The sequence below is a fragment of the Lepus europaeus genome, chromosome 1 (assembly GCF_033115175.1).
Source record: "Lepus europaeus isolate LE1 chromosome 1, mLepTim1.pri, whole genome shotgun sequence".
Classification (NCBI taxonomy): Eukaryota; Metazoa; Chordata; class Mammalia; order Lagomorpha; family Leporidae; genus Lepus; species Lepus europaeus.
The window spans coordinates 113,224,673-113,250,194 of record NC_084827.1 but is presented as its reverse complement, the minus strand read 5'-3'; the positions used below and the strand labels follow the sequence as shown (position 1 = coordinate 113,250,194).

General features: G+C 43.6%; 1 protein-coding gene across 1 annotated transcript in view; it reads right to left on the bottom strand.

Annotated features, from left to right (window-relative positions):
* MYO3B (myosin IIIB) overlaps nucleotides 1–25,522 on the bottom strand; it is a 331,588-nt gene that overhangs the window by 170,246 nt on the left and 135,820 nt on the right. Inside the window, exon 8 of the mRNA XM_062196326.1 lies at nucleotides 24,398–24,463. Within this exon, the coding sequence (XP_062052310.1) occupies nucleotides 24,398–24,463 (66 nt within the window). The remainder of the gene's footprint in view (nucleotides 1–24,397; nucleotides 24,464–25,522) is intronic.

The window sequence follows — 25,522 nt, the reverse complement described above, 5'->3', positions numbered from 1 at the left end:
CCTGGAGCCTGGAACTCTATCTGTGTCTCCCATGTTGGGGGAAGGGGCTCAAGCACTTGGGCCATCATCTGCTGCTTCCTGAGGTGCATTAGCAGGGAGATGGATCAGAAGTGGAGCAGCTGGGACTCAACCTGGAGCTCAAATGGGATGCCAGGGTCTCAGGTGACAACTTAACCTGCTGTGCCACAATGCCCACCCCTGGTTTAGAAACTATTATTCTAGTGATTGCCCTACATATATTACGTACTTGCTTAACTACAAATTTTCTAGTAGTTCTATTCTCTTCTTGAACACAAAAACCCATGCAAAGCCTAAATCACTCACTAAACACTGTCTCTCTAGCTTTATCATTATAGTTTTTACATATTTTATCACAAATTGTTTTCCTTCTTACAATTAATAGGTACATATTTTACTCCTTCAGACTGTTCCATGAAATTAATATCCCTTCAAATTAATTCATGCTTCGTTTGTTGCTTTGGTGGCTTGCTTTTGCAGCCCTGGATTTATGCACATGTTTAGAAGTTCCCACTGGCAGCTTCCCTTTTGGGAGGGTGAGGATTTTGTCTTCCCTCTACCTCCTCTGTGCCTACCATTAGTCTAATGATTTTATGGCTACACCTGCTAGGCTCTCTAGGTCCCTAGCTCAGAGCAAGGTCTTCAAATACCATCTTATGCTCCTATGAGTGGTTTCATTAGGTATCTGGATGAGTTCCTCATGGTGGCAGCCTTGTATATCATTCTACCATCCTCTGGAGAACAACAGGGAAGAAACTGCTACCCTTAGACCAGATATTCTGACCACTCCCCTATCCCATTCTTTCCCCAGCCTCTTTTTATCAGACTAGGAGAACCACACCAGACACTGGCTTCAAGCTGAGTCCAATCCTGGATCCTGTCTTGCTTGGAGAGAAGTCAAATTCCCAACTACACTGCTCCTGATACTGACAGATCTGACTTCAGCCCAGCTAAGCACTTTACATTTTTGTTCCACTCTGACCCAACACAATTTTATTTTTATTTTTGACAGGCAGAGTGGATAGTGAGAGAGAGAGAGAGAGAGAGAGAGAGAGAGAGAAAGGTCTTCCTTTTTGCCGTTGGTTCACCCTCCAATGCTGCCGCAGCCGGCGTGCTGCAGCCGGCACACCGCGCTGATCCGAAGCCAGGAGCCAGGTGCTTCTCCTGGTCTCCCATGGGGTGCAGGGCCCAAGGACTTGGGCCATCCTCCACTGCACTCCCGGGCCACAGCAGAGAGCTGGCCTGGAAGAGGGGAAACCGGGACAGAATCCGGCGCCCCGACTGGGACTAGAACCCGGTGTGCCGGCGCCGCTAATTGGAGGATTAGCCTGTTGAGCCACGGCACCAGCCTCCAACACAATGTTTAGGCTCCTTCCTTCCCTTTATCATTTCTTTCTCAGCAATATATTTTGGCCTTTATTTTTTGCGACCTATCAACTTTTAAACAGAATTAAAAGTATGAGTTTATTTTGGTGCAAATTTGAAATTCTACATAGCTTTTTCATAACACACATTTTCCATATGTTAGAAAAAAAATTTTGCATCGAGATTTTTTTGTATCAAAATAAACTCTTATTTTTAATTCCAGTTTCCCAGAAACTTTTTGAAGTAGCCTGGAACGTATCTGGAAAATGACAAACTTAAAAGGCTATATTGATGAAAAAAAATCTCTTGCAAGGCGATATCTCAAGGCAAAAATCCTTTCCCTGCTACTCACATGGGAGACCCAGATGGAGTTCCAGCCTCCTGGCTGAGGCCTGACTCTGCCAGCTGTTGCAGCCATTTTGGGGAGTGAACCAGCACATGGGAGACCTGTGTCTCTCCCCCTCTCTCTGTAATTCTGCCTTTCAAATAAATAAATCTTTTAAAAAATGTTATCCTCTATTTCTTTTGCTTACCATCCTAAAGTATTTGTCTTTAGCAATATCTATTGGTGTGAAGAATGTATTAAACTTTTAATACTTGTGGCCAAGATTAACACGTGGGAAAAAAGCTCCAACATTTTTCTTTAAAAAGTTATTTTATTTACTTGAAAGGCAGTGTGACAGAAACAGAGAGCTAGATCTTCTCTCTGCTGGTTTGCTCCCCAGATGGGCACAATGGCTGGGGCTGGGCCAGCCCAAAGCCAGAAATTAGAATTCCATCCAGGTCTCCGACATGGGTGGTAGGGGCCAACTTCTTGGGTAATCTGCTGCTGCTTTCCCAAGTGCAGCAGCATGGAGCTGGATCAGAAGTACAACAGCAAGGAATCAAACTAGCACTCTAATATGGGATGCTGGCATTACAAGCAGTCGCTTAACCTGTTGTATGACAATACCAGCCCCTCCCTGATCTCTCTCTCTCTCTCTCTCTCTCTCTCTCTTTTTTTTTTTTTTGTTACAGTGTGGAAGAAAGTTTAGGTCAGAAGCTTCAAACTTTTCCACGGCTTTTCACTCATCACACCTGCTTATTCCCCTAAGACAACTTTGGCACTGGTAATGTCTACACTGCAAGGAAATGGTCAGCTCTATAGAATGCCATGTCACTGACCATGGTGCTGAAATATCATGTGCCATGGAAACATGGCTGTTGCTTTTACTTTTGAGTTCAGAAATTTCTTCAATTTTCTTTCAAAGTTTTCTTTATTGTTTTTACATTTTCTTTATTGTTTCTTGTAAAAGTTTTATTTATTGATTTATTTGAAAGACAAAGTGACAGACAGAAAGAAAGAGATTTACTGCTTCATTCCCCACGTGCCCACAATAGCTGGGGCAGGGCAGGCCAAAGTCAGGAGCCATGAATTCCACTTGGATGTCCCATGTAGATGGCAGGAACCCAAGTATTTGGGCCATCTTCTGCTGCCTCCTAGGAATATTAGCAGGAAGCTGGATTGGAAGTAGAGGCAGGACTTGATTCTAAATACTCTGATTTGAGATGTGGGCATCCCAAGTGGTCGCTTAATCTACTGTGCCAAACAACACCTTCCTTCTTCAAATTCCTAATATCCAACTTCAAGCTAGCTCTATGTATACTGTATATAATTCTAATGGTACCACTTCCTATCTAGAATGACTACTTCTTCAAAAGGAACTGATAATCTATTGAGCTCCTGCTATGTGCCAGGAACTGTTAGGTATTAGGGATGCAAAACAGGAGACACATGCTCTCTGCTCTCGAGTTGGTCACAGTTTACATGGGGAGACAGATGGGGCAACAAAATATTTCAGGATGGTTTGACCTGATCCCCTCTTATTATCAAAGTCTCTGAAAGGCACCCTGCCAGCATGGAAGTGTGAAAGATGGGTCCTCTGAGTCTTCCTGGGGCAATCAGAGGAAGGACTATTTGTTCAATTTCGCTAGAATGTGCAGGGGGTAAGAGATAGAGAATGATATTGCACAGACAGTGGCCAAATCCTTTATGACCTTGTGTGTTGAGAGCTTTAGGATACCCCTACAGGCAGTGGGGAGCCACAGCCTGATTATGAGTCAAGCACAACTTGATCACTTTGGGGATTCAGAAAGGGCCTTCTGAGTGTTTTGTGCAAAGTGGTTTGCAATGGCTGTAGCTGGAGTAGAGAGCTGACTCATCAGCCAGGAACACCAGAGATCCAGAGATATAAAATGGAATGTCCTGGGCACTTAGAAGAAGCCAGACAACAAAATTACCACTCCAAATTGGGCGTGGGTTAGGAAAGACACATATATGAGCCAGTGTTTCTTCTTCTATAGCCTCTAGGTACTATGGCCCCAGACCTCAAGCGAGCAGAAAACCATGTCCAGTAACAAGGTAGCTGGAACACCAGTTAGGATGGTGCTTGTGACACCCACGTCATATTGGAGTGCCTGGTTCGAATATTGGCTCTCCTCTGCCTCTGATCCAGCTTCCCGCTGGTGCATACCCTGGGAGGCAGCACATGATGGCTCAGAACTAGATCCTTGCCGCCCATGTGCCAACCCTGTGATTTTGTAACTATTTGGGGAGTGGACCAATAAATGGAAGATATCTAAGATTCCAACCCCCCGCCTTTCAAGTAAATAAAAAAAAAATCTTAACAAAGAAAATCAAATTCAAATACTCCTTACTTGTGTGGATACAGAGGGAGAAGGAAGGCAAGACCTTGTATTTCAGCAGCCTGGTCACACACAGCACCATTTGGGGAAGGGCAGGTGGAAAGGAGACATGAGTGATCTGAGCAGCCACACATGGCTTCTCCTTGTATCTCCAGGAGGAGGGGGAGGGTGCATGGGGTGATTGCTAATAACCTCTCCCTCTCCTTCCCCCCCTCCCCTCCCCACCTCTCTCTCTTTTCTCTCTCTCTCTCTCTCTCTCTTTCACACACACACACACACACACAATTTAGCTGCAAGAAGGGAGGGAGTACAGAAAAATACTACAGCATGCATGAACCTCAGAAACACATTAAATGAATGGAGCCAACACAAAAGCCACATGGCATTATATTATTTCATTCACATGAAATACCCAGAATAAGCAAATCCATAAAGACAGAAGGCAGCCAGCCAGTTGTTAGGGGCTGGTGGGAGAACAGGACATGGGGAGTAACTGCCTAAGGGGTAAGGGCTTTCCTTGTGGGGTGACAAAAACATTCTAAGAATAGATGGAAGTGCTGGTTACACAACACTGAGTGTCCTCAATGCCACAGAAGGGTTTGGTTTAAACTGCTTAATATTCTGTTGTGTGAATTTCACTTCAATCACAAATCCCAGCATGATGAGTCTCAGAATGAGAACATGACACAGACCTGAGTTTCAATCCTAGAGCCACCAGTTTCCAGCTGTGAGGCCTAGTCACTTAACTCCCTGTCTGAGTAGTAATGTGCCTCGGATAGCAGCTGTGAGAATGCTGTCAAAGTGCATTTCGCCAGGTCAGATGCACAACATTTGACAGGAAAGTTTAAATAAAGTTGCTGTATTCCTTACACAAACAACTCTAAGTTTATTCAGTTTTTTATTTTGGCTCTCAGGTATCTTTCAGGCTACCCCTGATTTAGTTGAATAAAAGCTCATTTGCTTTCTTTGGCTAAATGAGTTTTGTCATGAACAAAGATTTTTCACATAATAGATAACTTGGTCATAATAGGGAAGAAATGTGAATTCTAAGTCCACAAAGCTATGAGCCACAGCTGATGTGGTACACCTAGCTAGCTGGTGTTGGTCTGAATGAGCTGGAAGTGCCTGCAAGCCACCATGTAATGTATTCTCTTTACCTGTCAATCAAAATGGCCCCCTTTCCCAGGATGCACCTATTTCATCCAGGACCTGAGTGGGGGTAGCACACCATGAAAATGTGAAACTTAATCTCTACATTTCTACATGGAATTTGTGGAGTTACTGTAAATTTCTCAGGTGGTTTCAAACATGTGGAAGCACTACCCTGTACTTCATAAAAGAGACCAACATCAGTGGGAGAGCTCACTGTCTTTCGCCACAGATCCTGGTTGGAGGTGCTACCCAGGGGCTCTCTCTTCCTTCTCCCTAACCTTCTGCCTTAGTGAAATCTTCTGGCCCACTCACAACAGGCATTCCTCCAGGTAGGACAGCCCACACTCACATAATGCATGTTTTCTCTCTCACTGTTCAATAAATCCTGTTTCTATTTGTGCACCTATGTAAATGTCTTCCCTTAGAATTCTTGTCTTTGTGAGAGACAGGGACCTGGAAAAAGGTTAGAATATGCCCATGCCCACAGCACAATCATCCTAGCTCTGGCCCACAACACTAAATGATCATGATGTTTTATCTAGACACAGCCTCAGAAACCTTCTCAACACACATTCTAGAAAGGTTGACTAGCTGCTCAGTGTCGGGATGCAAGGTGACACTAATCTAACATCCCCAATAATTTGTTCCTTCTGAGGTGGTACATGTGACCAAGAAATTTTAACACAGAGTGTGGTGAAATGAGAAGGCCACGTCAAGATGGCCACTGGCAAACAAGCATCAGTTACTCAGGAATGGCTTTGGAACCCATCTGGCAAAGGAGCCTGCCTGGCAACAGGCAGTGATTGGTTAGGGCATAAACCGCCCCTTGACTGGATTGGCTGCCTCAGCTATGTAAGCTGCTGTACCAACTGAAATAAATGAGTCTGCGAGCTGCTCGCCTCCGGCCCGCTTTCACCCGACTCCTGGGGTCTATGTGGTGACACCCTTCCTCTTGCCCCCTCCACGCTCCTCCTCTCAGAACGAATCCACAGCAACAGAGTATGTAGTTAGTCTCTGAAGTCCTCTATAAAGACGAGTAAATCATTGGCAATTACAGAAACTTCCCTGATTTACCCTTGTACAGTAAGTTTGGGTAGAAGAATTTAATATAAGTTATTAACATTACACATAGGAGAAAGCGAGGGAAGAAGGAAGGAAAGACATACACCCCAGTTTTATGGTATAATACTAGAACTTCACATTGTCCGGGCACTCTTCAGTATTCAGGGATATATCTCAGCCTCACTGGTAGATGGGTAAACTCTGCTGCCCTCAGTCACAGCTTAGGAGATGGATGCTTGGAAGATGCAGTGATCTAAGGTCCCTAAGGGCACTCAGACATGGAGTGTACTAATTTTCTGGAGCTGCTATAATAAATTATTATCCACTGAGTGACTTTTTAAAGATTTATTTAGTTTATTTATTTGAAAGACAGAGTTAGAGAGAAGGAGAGGCAGAGAGAGAAAGAGAAAGAGAGAGAGAGAGAGATCAATCTTCCATCTGCTGGTTCAGCTGGGGTCTGGTGAGGTCAAAACCTGAAACTTGGAACTCCATCTGGGTCTCTCACAGGGGTAGCAGGCACCCAGGCACCTGGGCCATCTTCTGCTGCTTTCCCAGGTGCATTAGCAGGGAGCTGGTTTGGAAGAAGAGCAGCCAGGGCTGCTGCACCATAAAGCTGGCCCCAGAGTGAACGATTTAAACAACAGACATTTACTTCTCATAGTCTGAAGGCTACCAATCCAAGACCAAGCTGTCAGCAGGGCCGCGTTCTCTCTGAAAGCTTCAGGGAAGACCTGTTCTAGGCCTCTCTCCTGGACCCTGGCAGTTCCTTGGCTGGCGTAACTGCAGTCCTTACCTGAGGTTCTCTCTGTAGGTCCATGTCCAGCATTCCCCATTTTTATAAAGACACCAGTCATACTGGATTAGGGACCCACCCTGCTCTCTGCTGACCTCATACTACCTCTGCAATGGCCCTGAGATGCTGGGGTTAGGACTCCAACATATGAATTCTGAGGGGACACAATTCAAACATAACATGGGATGACCTGTGCGTGGAGCTCTGCTTGAGTTTGAGGGGTCAACCTTGGGTTCTCCCTTAAAGACGAGAACTTCCATCGTTCACCTGAAAGTTTCAGCCTTCTCAATAAAATTCTCAGTTAGAAAAACTTCATTCACTCTTCATACCAAAAATCAATTAGGGGACATCCCCTTCACTCACCAACCTGGCATGATGGTTAAACATCATGTGTTGATGACATTACAAAGTTCCCAAAATAGAATACTAAGAAGTCAACAGAAACCACACACACATACACATGCCCAAAAGCAGGAGGAAGCCAAGAGAACTTATGACAACATCATATTTAAAACTGCTGTTAACAAAATGTGAATCCATGGAAAACACACACGCAGCCCTTTTTCCATTAGTGCCCAAGAGCTATGTCTGTTATTTTTATCCCTGCCAGAAATCATCAGTGGGCTGGAAGATACAGCACTGGTGACATGAGCCTACATTTCCATTTTTAGTTAAAATTTGAATTGACCCAGAGCCAGATTTCCTTCTGCATCACAGCCTGTGGACGGAAACAGCCTCGGAAGCAAGGAGAGGATGGCAGTGGGCAGGGGCTTCCCACCGACCCAAGAGACCAGCGGGGTTCTGGGGAGAAGGCCTGTGTGCACTGTCACCACGGCCACACAGCTGCTCCCACTGTGTCCTTACTTCCCCATCTCTCCAGGTGACAGATCCACCTCGGTGGGGTCCTGGGTACCCCTTCTCCTTCGGGGGGGTGGGGGAGGAGGGTTCACACCCATGGGCCACACAGGTTCTCCTTCCTAATTCTGACAGTTTTATGGATGGCACCACCTTCGAGAATCAAGGTGTTCTTCATTATCACTGGGTGATGCTCATTTGATACTGGAAACACTCATCATTAACAGCTGTCGAGCTCTCACTTAATTCTTGCAGCAGCCTGGAAGCAGCAGGACGCAGACTACTGTCCCCTCTGCTTGGGGACAGAGCCCTGCTGTGACCTGGGGCCACTGCTGCCCAATTTGAAGACTAGATGTCCTAGTGTCCCTGACAGCTCGGCATGGCCACGTGATACAGCTGGAGCTGAGGACACGTTGTGTGAAACCGCCAGAGTCTCAAAGTACGGGAAGTTGGCATTTCTCTCTCCTTGCAACCAAAGTCAGCCTGTAAATGTTGGAGCTCCAGCAGCCATCCTGGGCTCTGAGGTGTTCTTGGGAATGGAAACCAGACTTCCTGGGGCAGCATGAGGTCAGGAGCCAGGTGGCTGCCATGGGGCCCTCCCATACCAGCAGTACACACATGGCCTACTTCCAGACTTATTTTATGTGAGAGAAAAAGAAAAGTCTATTTTTATTGCACTGTTATTTGGAATTTTCTATCATATACAGACTTGATGTTAATCTCAAGTGGTTATATTATTATTATCATTATTCCCGTATTACAGATAAGGAAGCTGAGGACCAGAAAAGTGAAATATTCTAACTTGTTCAAGGTCAAAAATCCAAGTGGTAGTGCCAGAATACAATCCAATTCTGGATCATGTGCTCTTAGTTTTTGCAACATACATTCCCTTTTTCTTTTTTTTAAAGTGCTATTTTATCTTAAAAAAAAATTTTTTTTGACAGGCAGAGTGGACAGTGAGAGAGAGAAAGGTCTTCCTTTGCCGTTGGTTCACCCTCCAATGGTTGTTGCAGCCAGTGCGCCGCGCTGATCCGAAGCTAGGAGCCAGGTGCTTCTCCTGGTCTCCCATGTGGGTGCAGGGCCCAAGCACTTGGGCCATCCTCCACTGCACTCCCAGGCCACAGCAGAGAGCTGGCCTGGAAGAGGGGCAACTGGGATAGAATCCAGCGCCCCGACTGGGACTAGAATCTGGTGTGCCAGCGCCGCAGGTGGAGGATTAGCCTATTGAGCCACGGCGCTGGCCAAAAATTTCTTATATTCATTTGAGAGACGGAGACAGAGAGCTTGTATCTGCTCATTCACTCCCCAAATGCCTGCAACAGCCAAGGCTAGGCAGCAGGGATCCAAATACTTGAGCCATCCCTTGCTGCCTCCCAGGGAGCACAGTAGCAGGAAGCTGGAACGGAGAGTACAGCTGACACTCTGAAATAGGATGCAGGCATGTTAAGTGTTAGGACAAATGCCCACCCTAACACGTCTTTTTTTTTTTTTTTTTTAAGATTTTATTTATTTGAGAGGTAGAGTCACAGACAGTGAGAGGGAGAAACAGAGAAATGTCTTCCATCTGTTGGTTCACACCCCAGTGGCCGCAACAGTAGGAGCTGCAAAGATCCGAAGCCAGGAGCCAGGTACTTCTTCCTGGTCTCCCACGTGGGTGCAAGGGCCCAAGGACTTGGGCCATCCTCCACTGCCTTCCCGGGCCACAGCAGAGAGCTGATTAGGAAGAGGAGCAGCTGGGACTAGAATCGGTGCCCATATAAGATATCGGTGCCCATATAGGATGCCAGTGATGTAGACGGAGGATTAACCTACTGTGCCACAGAGCCGGCCCCTAACATGCGTGTTCTAAAAAGCCCCTTTCTCACAATAAAAAAAAACACTGGAGTCATGTTTCATACCTTCCTCTCTGTAGCACCTGTCTCCTCTCATAGTTACTTGCCAAGCCCAGTGTGTGATGCCTCCCAGGGTGCTGGCATCAATATTTTGCCCACTGCTCCTCCTTCACAAGGCCAGTTGATAGCAGACAGGTGCCAGCCCTGGAGAAGGTATGTCTGGTGCCAGGTGGGTGAGGTAGGAGGGGTGGCAGAGGACAGAAGCAAAGGTGAGTCTGCATTCCAGGCCTGCCTTCTGTTTTGATTCCTAGCACAGCTGATTCTCTGAGGTGGAGCTTGCGGGAGCAGCACTATTGCTGTTGAGAAGGGAGTACAGGAGGAACACAGGTGTGAGTGTGTGTGTATGTCTCTGTATATGTGTATGTGCACAAACGTGCAAAGCCTGCACTGTGGAAGACAGAGAGCTAAAGTCTCAATAAATAGGCAGACAACAACTAGAAATAGTGTAGAGACGCCAAGCATGAGAAGGTCATTGCCACCTTCAAAAATCAGACTTGCCCCAAACGGTAGAGTTAGAAACGTGCCAGGGGATTCCAATTCAATCCCATCAAGGTGGCATGTACCACCAATGCCATCTCACTAGTCAAAGTGATCAGTTTCAGTTCACAATTGGTCATAATGATAGGATTAAGAGTCAAAGGGATCACATAAACAAGACTAGTGTCTCCTAATACTAACTGATAGAATTAAAAAGGAGAGAACAATCCAACATGGGAAGGGGGATACACAGCAGACTCATAGAATGGCAGATGTCCTAAACAGCACTCTGGCCTCAGAATTAGCCCTTAAGGCATTCGGATCTGGCTGAAGGGCCCATAAGAGTATTTTAGGCATGGAAACCCAAGACACTGTGGGAAAAAAAAAAAAAAAAAAAACCTTAAATGAAAGATCTCTGTGAGTGAGATCCCAGTGGAAAGAACGGGCCATCAAAGAAGGAGGTACCATTCTCTGAAGGGAGACAGAACTTCCACTTTGACCATGACCATGTCTAAATAAGACAGGAGTTGGCAAACTCAAAAGGCTTCCACAGCCTTGGCAACTCATGACAAGAGCCTAGGGTGATTACTGACGCCATAAACAAGAGTGTCAATTGTTAAGTCAACTATAGGAGTCACTGTGCACTTACTCCCCATGTAGGATTTCTGTCCTTAATGTGTTGTACAATGTGAATTAATGCTATAACTAGTACTCAAACAGTATTTTTCACGTTGTGTTTCTGTGTGGGTGCAAACTGTTGAAATCTTAATACTAAATTGATCTTCTGTATATAAAGATAATTGAAAATGAATCTTGATGTGAAAGGAATGGGAAAGGGAGCGGGAGATGGGAGGGCTGTGGGTGGGAGGGAAGTTATGGGGGGGGGGCACTGTAATCCAAAAGCTGTACTTTGGAAATTTATATTTATTAAATAAAAGTTTAAAAAAATCAGTTTCAGAGGACAGCATTGTGGTGTAGCGGGTAAAGCCACAGCCCACAGTGCCAACATCCCATATGGGCACTGGTTCGAGTCCCAGCTGCTCCACTTCTGATCCAGTTCCCTGCTAATGCGCCTGAGAAAGCAGCAGAAGATGGCCCAAGTACTTGGACCCCTGCAGCCACAGGGGAGACCTATAAGAAGCTCCTGGCTCCTGGCTTTGGATCAGCCTAGCTCTGGCTGCTGTGGCCTTCATGGTAATGAACCAGTGGATAGAAGATCTCTCTCTGTCTCTCCCTCTCTTTCTCTCTGTAACTCTTTCAAATAAATAAATCAATCTTTAAAAAAACCAGTTTCAGAATAGTGCTGTGGACCAAATACAACATAAAATCAAAATAATCACTTCCACTGGTTGAGCAGGAATTCTGGAACACATCTTTAGAAGTTCCAGTTCCTAGCTCCACCACTGAATAGCTGTGGTCTTGGACTTTCACGCTCTCTCTACTCCAAAATCTGTAACATAGGGATTATGATAGAACTGCCTGGATGGATTATGAGGATTAAGTGAATTACACAACGTGTAGAAGCCTATTATAGGGGCCAGTACTGTGGCGTAGCAGCTAAAGCCGCCGCCTGCAATGCCAGCATCCCATATGGGTGCTGGTTCAAGTCCTGGTCACTCCACTTCTGATCCAGCTCTCTGCTATGGCCTGGGAAAGCAGAAGATGGCCCAAGTCCTTGGGCCCCTGCACCCACATAGGGAGACCCAGAAGAAGCTCCTGGCTCCTGACTTTGGATTGGCCCAGCTCCAGCTGTTGCTGCCATCTGGGGAGTGAACCAGCAGATGGAAGACCTCTCTCTCCCTCTCTCTCTCTACCTCTCTGTAATTCTGCCCTTCAAATAAATAAATATTTTTTTTAAAAAGCCTGTTATGAGGAAGAATCAGATATGTTACTGATTATTCTTATGATTTTCTAGATTCTGCATATATATCATTTAATTCTCACAATTACTTTATTCTCAACCCTGATTTGACACATGACTACCAAGGGTCAGAGAGATTATGCACCTTTCCCAAGGTTGCACAGCCAGTTAAGATACACCTGCTAGGGTGCTTGCTCTTCCATGGCGGCCTCCCCCTGAAGATTCTGGCAGCACTGGGGAGGCATGCAGTGTGGGCCACCACACCCCTGCATGGGCACACAGACTGTGCCGAGGTCACTGTCACTTGTGCTTGTATCACATCCAGACTCTTTTTAAATTTATATTATGGGGTCTGGCACTGTGGCGTAGCAGTCACATTGCTGCCATCCCATGTGGGTGCTGGTTTGCATCCTGCCTGCTCCACTTCTGATCCAGCTCCTTGTTAAGAGTCTGGGAAAAGCAGTGGGCTCCTGCTACCCATGTGGGAGATCTAAAAGAAGGTCCTGGCTCCTGGCTTCGGCCTGGCTCACGCTCGGCTGTTGTGGCCATCTGGATGGTGAACCAGTGGACAGAATCAATCAATCTCTCTCTCTCTCTCTCTCTCTCTCTCTCTCTCTGTAACTCTGACTTCCAAATAAATCTTTTAAAAATAAATTTATACCATGAAAAGTATTTTTAGGTCTTTCTGTCTCATTCCGAGTTAGCGTCTTTTATTTATTTTACTTTTAAAACTATTTATTCACTTGAGTGGCAGAGAGACAAAGCACGAAAGAGCTCCCATCTACTAATTCACTCTCTAAATACCATGAACAGCTGGGACTGGGCCACACTGAGCCAGGAGCCAGGGGCCTAAACCAGGTCTCCTACACAGTGATAGAAACTTAACTGCATGACCCACTATCTGTTGCTGTGAGACCTGAGCCTGAATCAAGGTGTAACTATTTTAAATTAGGCCTCCATCTTGTAACTTGGGCCTGACCAGGCCCTGAACCCTAAGCCAGAAGCTCCTAAAAGTAAATAAATGAACTCCCCTTGCGATAAACTCTCCTAGCAACAGCCGATTAGCAGATAATAGAGAAATACCTAGAGTTCCTGGTGTCTTCTCAGGGCAGATAAGGTGATTGATAGCTACCCGAGACCCTGCAGTTTGGCACGTACACCACAGCAGCTCGGACCCTATGCTTCGGCCAGTCAATTCAAAAGGCATCAACCCCAAGGCCATCCAACCACCTTTAGTAGGTCCGTTCCCGCCACTGGATGCACTAATCAATTCTAGCAGATGTCCTTTGAATTTCCCGTGGGATGAGATGATTTGCTAAATGGTACCATGATGTATAGAATGTCTCTGAAAACCCTATAAAAACCCTGTTAACTGAAGGGTCGGGGCTCTCAATTCAGACCCGCTGCGTCAGTGTTGATTGACAGTCCAGGCCTGGACCTGCAATACAACTCTCGTGTGCTTTACAGCGGTATCGGCTCCTTGGTGGTCTCTGGGGACAACTGAACTGGGCATAACACTGCCTCTTAGGGTCTGTATTAACAAGAGGGTAGAGGTAAGTGCCACAGCCAGGTATCAAACCTAGATGCTCTAATGTGGATCACAGATGTCTTAGGCAAAGTCTTAATTGCTAGGCCAAATATCAGTGCCACAGTATGGTTTTTTAAAAAGAGGAAGGATGCTAAGCATTTGGTGTGGTTAAGATCCTGCTTGGGATGGGAACACCTGGGTTCAAGTCCGGGTTCCACTCCCCATTGCAGCTTCCTGCTCATGTGTACCCGGGAGGCAGCAGGTGATGGCTCGAGTACTTGGGTTCCTGCCATGTACTTGGGAGATTCTGACTGAATTCTTGGCTCTTGGCTTGGGCCTGGCCCAGCCCTGGCTGTTGAGGGCACGAGGGAGTATACCAGCAGATGGAAAGATGGAAGATCTCTTTGTCCATCTGTTTCTCTCTCTCTCTCTCTCTCTGTGTATGTGTGTCTCCATCTTTCAATTAAAATATATATATATATATATATATATATATATATATATATATATATAAAAAGAAAGCAAGTGTGGGAAGAAACAGTAGAGTACCTCGGAATCGGTTGACACAGTGTGCCACAGACATGCCTGGGAAAGCTGCGACCCAGGCTTCGGGCCTGCTTTATCACAAAATCTGAACCCTGCGTTGCCAGGAGAAGCAGCAGAACATGCTGCTCAGAGACTGGAGTGCCCACTTCACCGTGCCACCTTCTTATTCCGGAGGAGGCCCAGTCCTCGCTTCTCTCGCACAGCCTCTGTCCTAGCAGACAGGACTTCCCACGTGCATGCGGGCGGACAGTCATGCCCTACACTTCAGATTGCAAAGCCCGCTGAGCCACTTCTTGGTTCACAGCAGGATATCAGAGCACATCAGCTGAGTTACAAGTAGGGTATAAGTGAGATCAAATCAGGCCCGCAGATGATCTATTAGGTAATCTAAATTAGACTCTCTTCAGTGAGCTCTCACCTTGAAACTCATAGCTTTATTTATTGTCCTTGTGAAAAGAAAAACAAATTTCAATTTTTCAAAATGAGAAGGAAATTGTGTTACATTTATATTGATCAATATTTGTTAAAGGGGAGGGGAGAATTTGGGGGCAGAGTTGAACTTAGGATTTTTTTTTCTGTTTAAATTTTGAGCTTTCCATGAGTTTTTATTAATTCATTAATTCCCTGTAGCTCAAGAGATGCTAATTAATTCAAGAAGCCATAATAGCTAATCATTGGCTAAATAAATCTAAAATGGAGAGTGTGTCACTGGGGATACTGCTGCTCATTTTAATTAAAATTACCAATTTATGAAGTAATGTAAATAAAGGTTATTGTATCTTTCTACTCCAGAAAGTATTAACCCTCTGCATGGCATCCTGAGACTCCAACAAGACAACCTGTCAGTAAGTTAGAAAACTTATCATTGCAGGTGTGCTATTATTGACCACAGAAAGCCCTGTGGAATCAAGCATTCTTGAAATACAAAATGAAAAGGGATGAAGAATTGAGACCCATTGCCTTGAGGGAAACATAATCAATGTCAAGGGAACAATCACCCCAAGGCGGGCAATCTTATCAATTTTCAGGCCTTCAGACAAGGCAAAGGTTGCAGGCCTGAGTTTAGATTTGTAAGGAACAGACATATGCAAACGCCCCGTGGTTGTAGCAGTTTCCTAGCTCAGAGTGCTCTCATCTTGTTCACATTCCATGAACTGCTTGGGTCCATCTGTCATGTGGGGCAATAGGAAGGCTGTCTCTATCTTGCAGGACTAAATGGTAGGGCTCAGCAGCCATGCTCTTCATGGGAAACAGACACACGGCACACTAGCCACTGATCGGGCACAGGGAACACTACCCCAAAATATGAAACCTCCGTACCTTGGTTTTTTAAGGTGAAAGAAAACAAGAAAAAGAAACAAAAAGGTCCCTGTGGTCTTTTCCCGCCCTCTGTCTCTAGAAGATGTTCATGTGACAAGTGTCCTGTCTTACACACTAGAGGAAAGAAATAATACAGAAAGGCCCAGAAGAATCTGAACAAAGGGGCCTCACGAAGTTCCCCCAGTTCATTACCACTAGTGATACTCCCTTTCCGTCCAATTGTACTTCTGTCCATTCTTTCTAGAATCTAAGCATAAAAATAATTGAAGTCTTTTTGGATCATGCAAATTTTTTTCTTAAAGATTTATTTATTTATTTGAAAGTCTGAGCTACATAGAGAAGGCAAGGCAGAGAGAGAAAAGGCAAGGCAGAGAGAGAAGGAGAGGTGTGTGTGTGGGGGGGTCTTTCATCCGCTGGTCCACTGCCCAGCTGGCTGCAATGGCTAGAGCTGCACTGATGTGAAGCCAGAAGCCAGGAGCTTGGCCATCCTCCACTGCCCCCCTCTCCCCCATGCCACAGCAGAGAGCCAGATAGGAAGTGGAGCAGCTGGGACTCAAACCAGCACCTACATATGATGCCAGCGCTGCAGGTGACGGCCCCACCCACCACACCACAGCGCTGGCCCCCATGCAAAATTTAAAAAAAAATAAATTTGTATACTGTCCACTTGTTAATCTGTCTTATACTGTAAGAGTGCAAGCCATGAACCTTGCAATGGGTGAGGAAAAGATATTACTTTTTCTCCCCCTTGCTGTCCAACCCAGACACTCCAAAAAATTAGTTCATGTGTGGGTGACCATATAGTTATCATTCAATCCAAAGCTGTGTCTATTTCAATCCAAAGCTATGATGCTCCTGGTAGATTTCCCCTTGACCAAAGGAAATCCATCTTTATTGTCTCAATCAGACTTCTGATGATGGAGTTCTAAATCTAATTCCTAACTAATAAAACCCTAAATGTTTTAAAGGCAAAATGGAAAGCACTACTCACAAATATGTTTTGGCTAGTGTTTGGTTAAGATTTTGTGTTATTTAGTCCAAAAACCTGAAATTAGTTTGAACTAAGAAAAAAGTGACATCTGTTAGGACCAAGGTAAAGTTGATAAAATGAAAATTATTGTTATCTTATCAAAAGGCTACTTCTGAATGGAGCCTCCTGACAAAGCAGAAGTCTGGCTGCTATTTGAACCAGATAAACTTGTTATGCAAATAGCTCTAGCCATAGGGGGAAAGGGCTGATAATGAAATTGCAACAAAGCCAACCATACATTATAGAGGTGACAAAAAACATCAGGCAGGGTCCTAGCATATGGATAAAAAGCAGTGCAGAATTTATGTGAGCATCACTTTTAATTTATCATAACTAAGCTGTCAGGAGTCATGCTTTGACAAATGCATAACTAACACATATAAATGAGTCAATTATCACCACCAACCAAAGGCACAGAACCAAACAGGCTGACGGTTTCTTTTTTTCTTTTTTAAACCCCAACACAGGTCTACTAATAGGATTTTAGACTTTTAGACCTTTAAAAAAATCTCTTCTGTCTCTTCTGTCTCCAAATTAAGGAGAATGAAAGCAAATCTGAAAAACATTAAGGTGCATCCCAGGGCTCATGTTTCCCCACATCCCTGGCCCTCTTGTGCATACATGCATAAATGGGCATGTGCACAAACACACACACACATACAGAACCGCATGCAGACAGATCAATCCGTTCAGATCCTTACACTATCAATGAGAAGCCATGTTGGTCAGTAAGTAGTGACCAGTATGGACTAAGAAAGACCAAAATTACTGAATTATCTCTGTTATGGTTCTGCAGCCCCATGGGGACAGAGTATTAAAGGTTTTAAAACCTAGAGAACCAGTTCAGTTAACATAACGCACCGTGGCTCAGGATACAAAGAAATTGAAGCAATTATCTGAAGCATTCCTGTTAAAAACATTTCGTGAAATTACCAATCACCTTCCATGTGCAGTCCCTCTAATAACGCAAAGCTGACAGTAAGAGTTCTAATCGTCCACCCTTCTTTCCATTCCTCCCAATATGAGCAAAGTAAATGTAAAAGCAAATCGAGGCTCTTTCTTTAAATAAATGTTTCAAACCCAGTGAGTGTCATTCTTTATATTGGAGTGGATATTTGAATAAATATAATAATAAAATAGCATTTGACTAAATTGTATTTGGTAGGCTGAGTAACGGCAGCCAAGGGTAGGCACCCAGTTTTATAAAACAAATGTTAATGTATCTAAAGGGAGACATAGGCTACAATACAAGAATAATGGGGACCTTTAACACTCCATTTTCATCAATGGACAGATCAACCAGACAAAAAATCAACAAAGAAACAACAGAGTTAATCTATGCTGTAGACCAACCGGACCTTTTAGATTTCTATAGAACATTTCATCCTACAGCTACATAACATACAATCTTTTCATATATGCATGAAATATTCTTTAGGATAAATTATATAGTAGTCCATAAAACAAATCTCAACGAATTCAAAAAAACTGAAATCATATCATGTATCTTTCCTGACCACAATGGATAAGGGTGGAAATTAACAACAAAAAAATCCTAGAAAATATATAAACACATGGAGACTGAACTACATGCTCCCAATGAATAGTAGGTCATAGAAGAAATCAAAAGAGAAATAAAAAAATTTCTTGAAATTAATGAAAGTGAAAATGCAACATATCCAAACTCACAGGATACAGCAAAAGCAGTGCTAAGAGGACAGTTTTTAGTAATTAGTGCTTACGTCAAAAAACTGGAAAGATATTAAATAAATGATCTAAAATGCATCACAAGGATCCAGAAAAACAAAAACAGACCAAATCCAAAATTAGGAGAAAAAGATAAAAATTAGAGAAGAAAGGAATAATATACAAACAAACAAAAAACTACATAGAAGATCAGTGAAATGAAGAGCCAGGTTTTTGAAAAAATAAACAAAATTAATAAATAATTGGCTCAATTAACCAAAAAAAGAGAAGTCCCAAATTAATAAAATCAGAGATGAAAAATGAGATGTTACAACTAGTACTACAGAAAAAGAATAATTAGGGGCCGGCACCACGGCTCACTAGGCTAATCCTCTGCCTTGCGGCGCCAGCACACCGGGTTCTAGTCCCGGCCGGGGCGCCGGATTCTGTCCCAGTTGCCCCTCTTCCAGGCCAGCTCTCTGCTATGGCCCGGGAAGGCAGTGGAGGATGGCCCAAGTGCTTGGGCCCTGCACCCCATGGGAGACCAGGAGAAGCACCTGGCTCCTGCCATTGGATCATCGAGGTGCGCTGGCCGCAGCGCGCCAGCCGTGGCGGCCATTGGAGGGTGAAACAACAGCAAAAAGGAAGACCTTTCTCTCTGTCTCTCTCTCTCACTGTCCACTCTGTCAAAAAAAAAAAAAAAAAAATCAGGAATCATTACACACATCTTACATGCCAACACATTGGAAAATCTAGAAGATACTGATTTCTAGACACATATAATTTACCAAAAATGAGGCATGAAGACATAGAAAAACCTGGATATACCCATAACCAAGACTGAGATAGAATTAGTAATAAAGACCTTCCCAATGAAGAAAAGTTCAGGAACAGATGGCTTCACTGTTGAATTATACCAAACTCATTCTATGAGGCCAGCATCACCTTAAATCCCAAACCAGAGAAAGATACTACAACAACAAAAAGGGGACTGAAGACTAATATCCCTGATGAACACAGATGAAGAAATCCTCAAAAAAATACTAACAAGTCAAACCAGCAACACATAAAAAGATCATCCTCATAGAACAAGTGGGATTTATCCTTGGGATGCAGGAGTAGTTCAACATATGCAAATCAATAAACATATTATATCAACAAAATGAATAAAAACCATATAAACATCTTAACAGATGCAGAGAAAATGTTTGATAAAATGCAGTACCCTTTCATGACAAAAACCTGAAAAAATTGGGTATAGAAGGAACATACCTCAACACAATCAAGGCAATATATAACAAATCCACACCAGCATCTTATTGAATGGGGAAAAGCAGGAAGCATTTCCACTAAGATCTTGAACAAGAAAAAGATGCCCACTCTCACCATTATTATTCAATATAGTTCTGGAAGTTTTAGCCAGAGCAATTGGGCAAGAAAAGAAACCAAAGGGGTACAAATTGGAAAGGAGGAAATCATATTACCCTGTTTGCAGATGACATGATCCTTTATATAGGGGAACCAAGAGACTCAACGAAGATACTATCGGAGGGCCAGCATTATGGTGTAGCAGGTAAAGCTGCTGCATACAATGCTGGCAACCCATATTGGTGACTGTTTGAGTCATAGCTGTTCCACTTCTAATCCAGCTCCCTGATAATGTGCCTGGAAAGCAGCAGAACATAGCCCAAATACGTGAGCCCCTGCATCCCCATGAGAGACCTAGATGAAGCTCCTGGCTTCAGCCTGGCCCAGCACCAGCCACTGCAGTCATCTAGTGAGTGAACCAGCAGATAGGAGATTCTTTCTCTTTCTCTCCCCCCACTTCTCTTTCTCTTCTCCTCTCTCTGTAACTCTGACTTTCAAATAAATAAATAAATATTTTTGTAAAAAGGATAGAGAGATAATTGGAACTCAAAAGAGAATTTCAGCAAAGTTGTGAGATATAAAATCACTCCCTGGAGAAATGACAGTCCCTTCAATAAATGGTATTGGGAAAACTGGATTTCCAAATGCTGAAGTTTGAAAGAAGACTTATATCTTATACCCTATACAAAAATTACCTCGAAATGGATCAAGGATTGAAACCTAAGATCTGAAACCAACAAATTACTAGTAGAAAACACAAGGGAAACAATGTAACACACTGGCCTAGGCAAAGACTCTCAGGTAAGAGCCCAGAAGCACACATAATAAAAGCAAAAATAGACAAGGGCTTACATTAAGCTAAGAAATTTCTGCACAGCAAATGAAACAATCAACGAAGAGACAATCTACAAAATGGGAGAAGATATTTGCAAACTATGTATCTGATAAAGGAGTAACATCCAAAATATATAAGGACCTCAAAAAATTCAACAAGAAAAACAGTCCAGTTGAGAAATGGGCAAAGTACATGAACAGGCATTTTTCAAAGGATGAAATACAAAGGGTCAACAGACAAATGAAAAATACTCAGGATCACTAGCCATCCGGGAAATGCAAATCAAAACTACAATAAAGTTTCTTTTTTTAAAAAAGATAGGTGTTTGCAGAATGCACCTTACATATTAATGCATTTTTAAAGATTTATTTTATTTATTTGAGAGGCAGAGTTACAGAAAGAGGTAGAAACAGAGAGAGGGGTCTTCTATCTGCTGGCTCACTTCCCAAATGGCTGCAACAGCTGGAGCTGAGCTGATCTGAAGCCAAGTGCTTCCTCCAGGTCTTCCACATAGGTGCAAGGGCCTGAGGACTTGGGCCATCCTCTACTGCTTTCCCAGGCCATAGCAGAGAGCTGGATTGGAAGTAGAGCAGCTGGGACTCAAACCAGTGCCCATATGGGATGCTGGTGCTCAGGGCTTTAACCTACTGCACCATAGTGCTGGCTTGCACAATGAGGTTTTAGCTCATCTTGATTAGAATGGCTATCATTCAAAAATCAAAAAATAATAAATGTTGGTGAGGATGTAGAGAATTAAGCAGCCTAATACACTGGTGGTGGGAATGTAAACTAGTACAACCGCTATGGAAGACAGAATGAAGATTCCTCAGGAAACTAAAAATTGATGAACAATATGACCCAGTTAGCCCACTCGTGGGAATTTACCCAAGGGAAATGAAATTAGCATGTGAAAGAGTTACCTGTATTCCTATGTTCATAGCAGCTTAATTCACAGTAGCTTAGATCTGGAATCAACATAAGTGTCCATCAAGTGATGACTGGATTTTAAAAAAAAAGTGGTGTGTGTGTGTGTGTGTGTGTGTATGATGGAATACTACTCAGCCATAAAAAAAAAAAATGAAATCCTGGGGCTGGCACTGTGGTGTAGTCGGTGAAGCCGCTGCCTGCAGTGCCGGCATCCCATATGGAAGCTGGTTCAAATCTCAGCTGCTCCTTTTCTGATGCAGCTCTCTGCTATGGCCTGGGAAAGCAGTGGAAGATGGCCCAACCCCTTGGGCCCATGCATCCGTGTGGGAGACCTGGAGGAGGCTCCTAGCTCCTGGCTTTGGATTGGCGCAGTTCCAGCTGTAACAGACAGTTGGGGAGTGAACCAGTGGATAGAAGACTTCTCTCTCTGTCTCTGCCTCTCTTTCCCTCTCTGTGTAACTCTGACATTCAAATAAATAAATAAATCTTAAAAAAAAAAAAAAACAACGAAATTGTGACCTTTCAACAAAATGGAGGAACTGGAGATTGTTATGCGTAGTGAAATAAGCCAGATGCAAAAAGATAAACATGACGCTTTTTCTTATTTCTGGTAGCTAATACATGGACAGAGTATGAAACAAAGAAACTTGTCAAACTCTTCCTCTCCTGCAGTTCCAACGAGAATGTTTTTTGCTTTGCACCTGAAAGTATGCATATTCAAAGGCATCGTTTTCTGTGGTTAGTCCTCCATTCTGGTGCCCAGGACCTCTCCAAGCCCAATATGATTCAGAATGTGTGCATCTGGAATTTTCAGAGTTGGGGAAAACATAAGCAGATTTGCACTGATATTAAATAAGGTTTTCCATAAGGAACTAGCAAAGGCAGAAAGGGATTTCTATACTGTATATAACCCCCAGAAGTCCCAACACTTGCATTGTGTATGTGCATCTTTTTTCTCAAATCTATTAGAATGATACTATGCTTGGTTTGAGAACACAGATTACTCTTCAAAAAGTCTACAAAAGTTTCTGTGTCAAATCAGATTTTAGAAGTATCAAGAGAGCTTGGAATGTGAAGGTGCGTTAGCAAATATACAATGGTTTGTTTTTAGGCCAGTAGCTTAAAGAAGGTCAATCAAGGGTATCTGTGCAGCAATGGAATAAAAATGAAACATTTTTGGATGCAGTCTTTGCCAGCAACATCTTGGAATCTCAGCTGCCACGTTTCTCTTTAGGGTGGTCTGAAATGTGATCCCAGGTCACCAAGGTATCTTTAGCTTGCCAGCTTCCTCTGCCTCCTCCGTTGGCTCCAAACCTGAGGAAGTGAGTCTACCTCTGCTTCTATGTAAACAAGAACCATTCTCCAAGTATCTGTTGTTCTTTTCAGTATGGCCACCCCTGGTACGTTCTACAGCCAGGGCAGAAATGTCAGAGTGGGGCTAGGGGCAAGGGAATGTCCTCTACCCTCTGGTTCTGAACTTCATGGTCACATTCCAACAGTCTGTCTATAGAGAATTCTTTGAGTTCTCATCTGCTCCATTTTCCTGAGGAACATGGCACAAGTCCAGGAGAGATAGGATAAACAAACAATTTCAGGGGCCCTGAACCCCACTGCATTTGAAATGAAACTGAACTATAGGTTCACAGTTCTTTACACAAACTCCTTGGGACCAAATAGGTTTAGAATTCAGAATTCTATCAAATTTTTAAAAGCTAAACTGGCACATTTACTATATATTATGTAACATCCCCAGAAGGAACTGGGGCAGCACACTGTAATCAAATGGTAATATATCTGTGGCAAAACACATGAATATTCACACTAAGATAAATAATGACTATAAATAGCTTCCTACCAGTTCAGGTCATATGTTGCTACCAGATCAGTTCACTTGAGGTCAGGTTCTGCGGCTAAATGACTCAACTACAAAAGAACTTTCATTTTCCAGAATGGTTAGGATTTTGGAATTGTGGATAAGGGATTGTTGATCTGTGTTGCAGCTGATGAAGGACGAAGATTAAGAAACCCAGTTGCTTCATTGCCTGATATCTTTGTGGAAAATAAGTCTGCATAGAAACGTATGTGTGAACCCTTCCCCACTTGCCGTTTCTCAGTGATTTTGGTCAATTCCTTTTTCCTCTCAATGACTTGGAAATATCTTGTTTGATATATAAGATGGTGAAGCAAATCTCCCTGGTTTCTGTCCCTGGTTGATTGGCAATGCTTGGTCTAGATTCCTGCCCTCAAAATGCAGCAGGCCTGGCTAGGGCCATGCAGCGCCCTCTGGCAGGCAGATGGAGCATCTTCCCCAGATTTGGGACCAATGTGATCTTTGGCCAGCATCCAGGCCAAATGCCCAGGATCCTGGCACTGAGCCGCCCTATTGGTGTCACTGTTGGTTCTGCTCCTGTCTTAGTCTTGTTCAGTCCTGCCTGGTGACAAAGCTTCCACCAGGTATAGCACAGCCAGATTTTCATTTTATTTTCCATACCTGGAGCCTTCATTATGTTGCCTCACCATGGCGCCCCAAGCCTGAGATCCTACTTAGCTCAGCCATCATGGGAACCGGAGCCTTGTTCCCATACCACAGATTTTAGGGCTAAGTCCAATGTTTAAACTATAAAACCTCTGTTGTGAGGTTGCTAGCTTCTGTCTTCTCTCCGGTCCTAGTGTGGGAATCTGAATTTTAGATGTTGACTGTCATCCTCATTAAACAAGACAAGTTGGTAGTATTTGCCCTAGGACAGAGTAGGTTCTCAGATAAATGTGAACCACATGATCAGAAAAACTGATATTATAGCCAAGAGTCACATAGAAATCCTTACTTTTCAGGTCCCACGGAGAAACCATTTACCATTTCCTGGAACAAATATCACACCACGACATGCTATTAGGCATACCCACTTCTAGCGCCAAGAAAATCCCACCACTTAGGTTTCTCTAAGCACTGTTCAAGGCCTTGTTAGAGAAGCAGTTATCAGTGGGAGAAATACTCACTGTGAAATAAAGTGGTTGAATTCCTCACACCACATTTCCGGATGAAGTAAAGTGGGTGGTGGGTTTCTGAAAAACAAAAGCAACTTTTTTCTTAAAAAAAGAGTTCAATCAAAGGCAAAATATCAACTTGTCTTTTCTGATTTCGTTCTAAATGGCTCTGATACAATCCATTCTTGTCTTCCTGGTGGGAGTCGTTCATTGGTAGTAAATTACCGAGGCCCAGCAGCTACTTGTTCCTGCAGTTACTCATTTTCTTGGTTGGAGGCCTACTATGTTCCCAGCTTCCTCAGAACCTTGTGAGAGCCACATGGATCTGGAACGTTCTTCAGGGAGCAGACACTGTAATGAGGGGGAAGGCAAGCACACAAACCACTATGACTGAAAGCTGAGGATTGTTAGCACTGGAAGAAAGCTATAAACACAGTGCCAGGGGCTCTAGAGAAATAGGCATTTAATTGTACAGGATTTTCAGATCATTATGGTACCATTTGAATTAATTATGCAATGCAATGAAAGTACATTCATAAACTCATCGGTCACATTTTTAGCTATTTCCTCTGTGCCAAACTTCTGCAATGGGCACCGGAAACAGCAAACAGTCAAAGCTGCCTCAGACTCCAAAAGGGTCTTGTGAAGACACAGAAAGAGACAAAGGACACAGCTAACTCCTGAAGTGCCAGGGAACAGCAGGAAGACCCTTCTCCTTCCGGTGGAAAGGTAGGAAAAGGGGGAAGGGAAGAGCACTGAATATGACTGAACATTTACCCCAAAGTAATTCTATTTTAAAGAAGTGAAGTCACTTTTACTTGATAGGAACTTTTTTCTAGCCATGAATGGAAACAGCGAATGAAGGAATTTACAGTTTCACATGCCTGAATTAAAACTCATAAACGTGATCTTTCTTCTCACCTTGATTCAGATTGCTTCCTAAAGACATAGATTGATCAGCTTCAATAGGTAAAGGAACTGAAAGCAGCAGAAATTATCAGAAATTAAAAAAAAAAGTATCAAACAACATGATGCAAAGCTGCCTCTCAAAATGCCATTCTTCTTGCGTTGATCATTATTGCTTTTGTTTCAGCATATGGCTGCCATATGGCTGCGATTCCCTGGGTTTCTTACAGC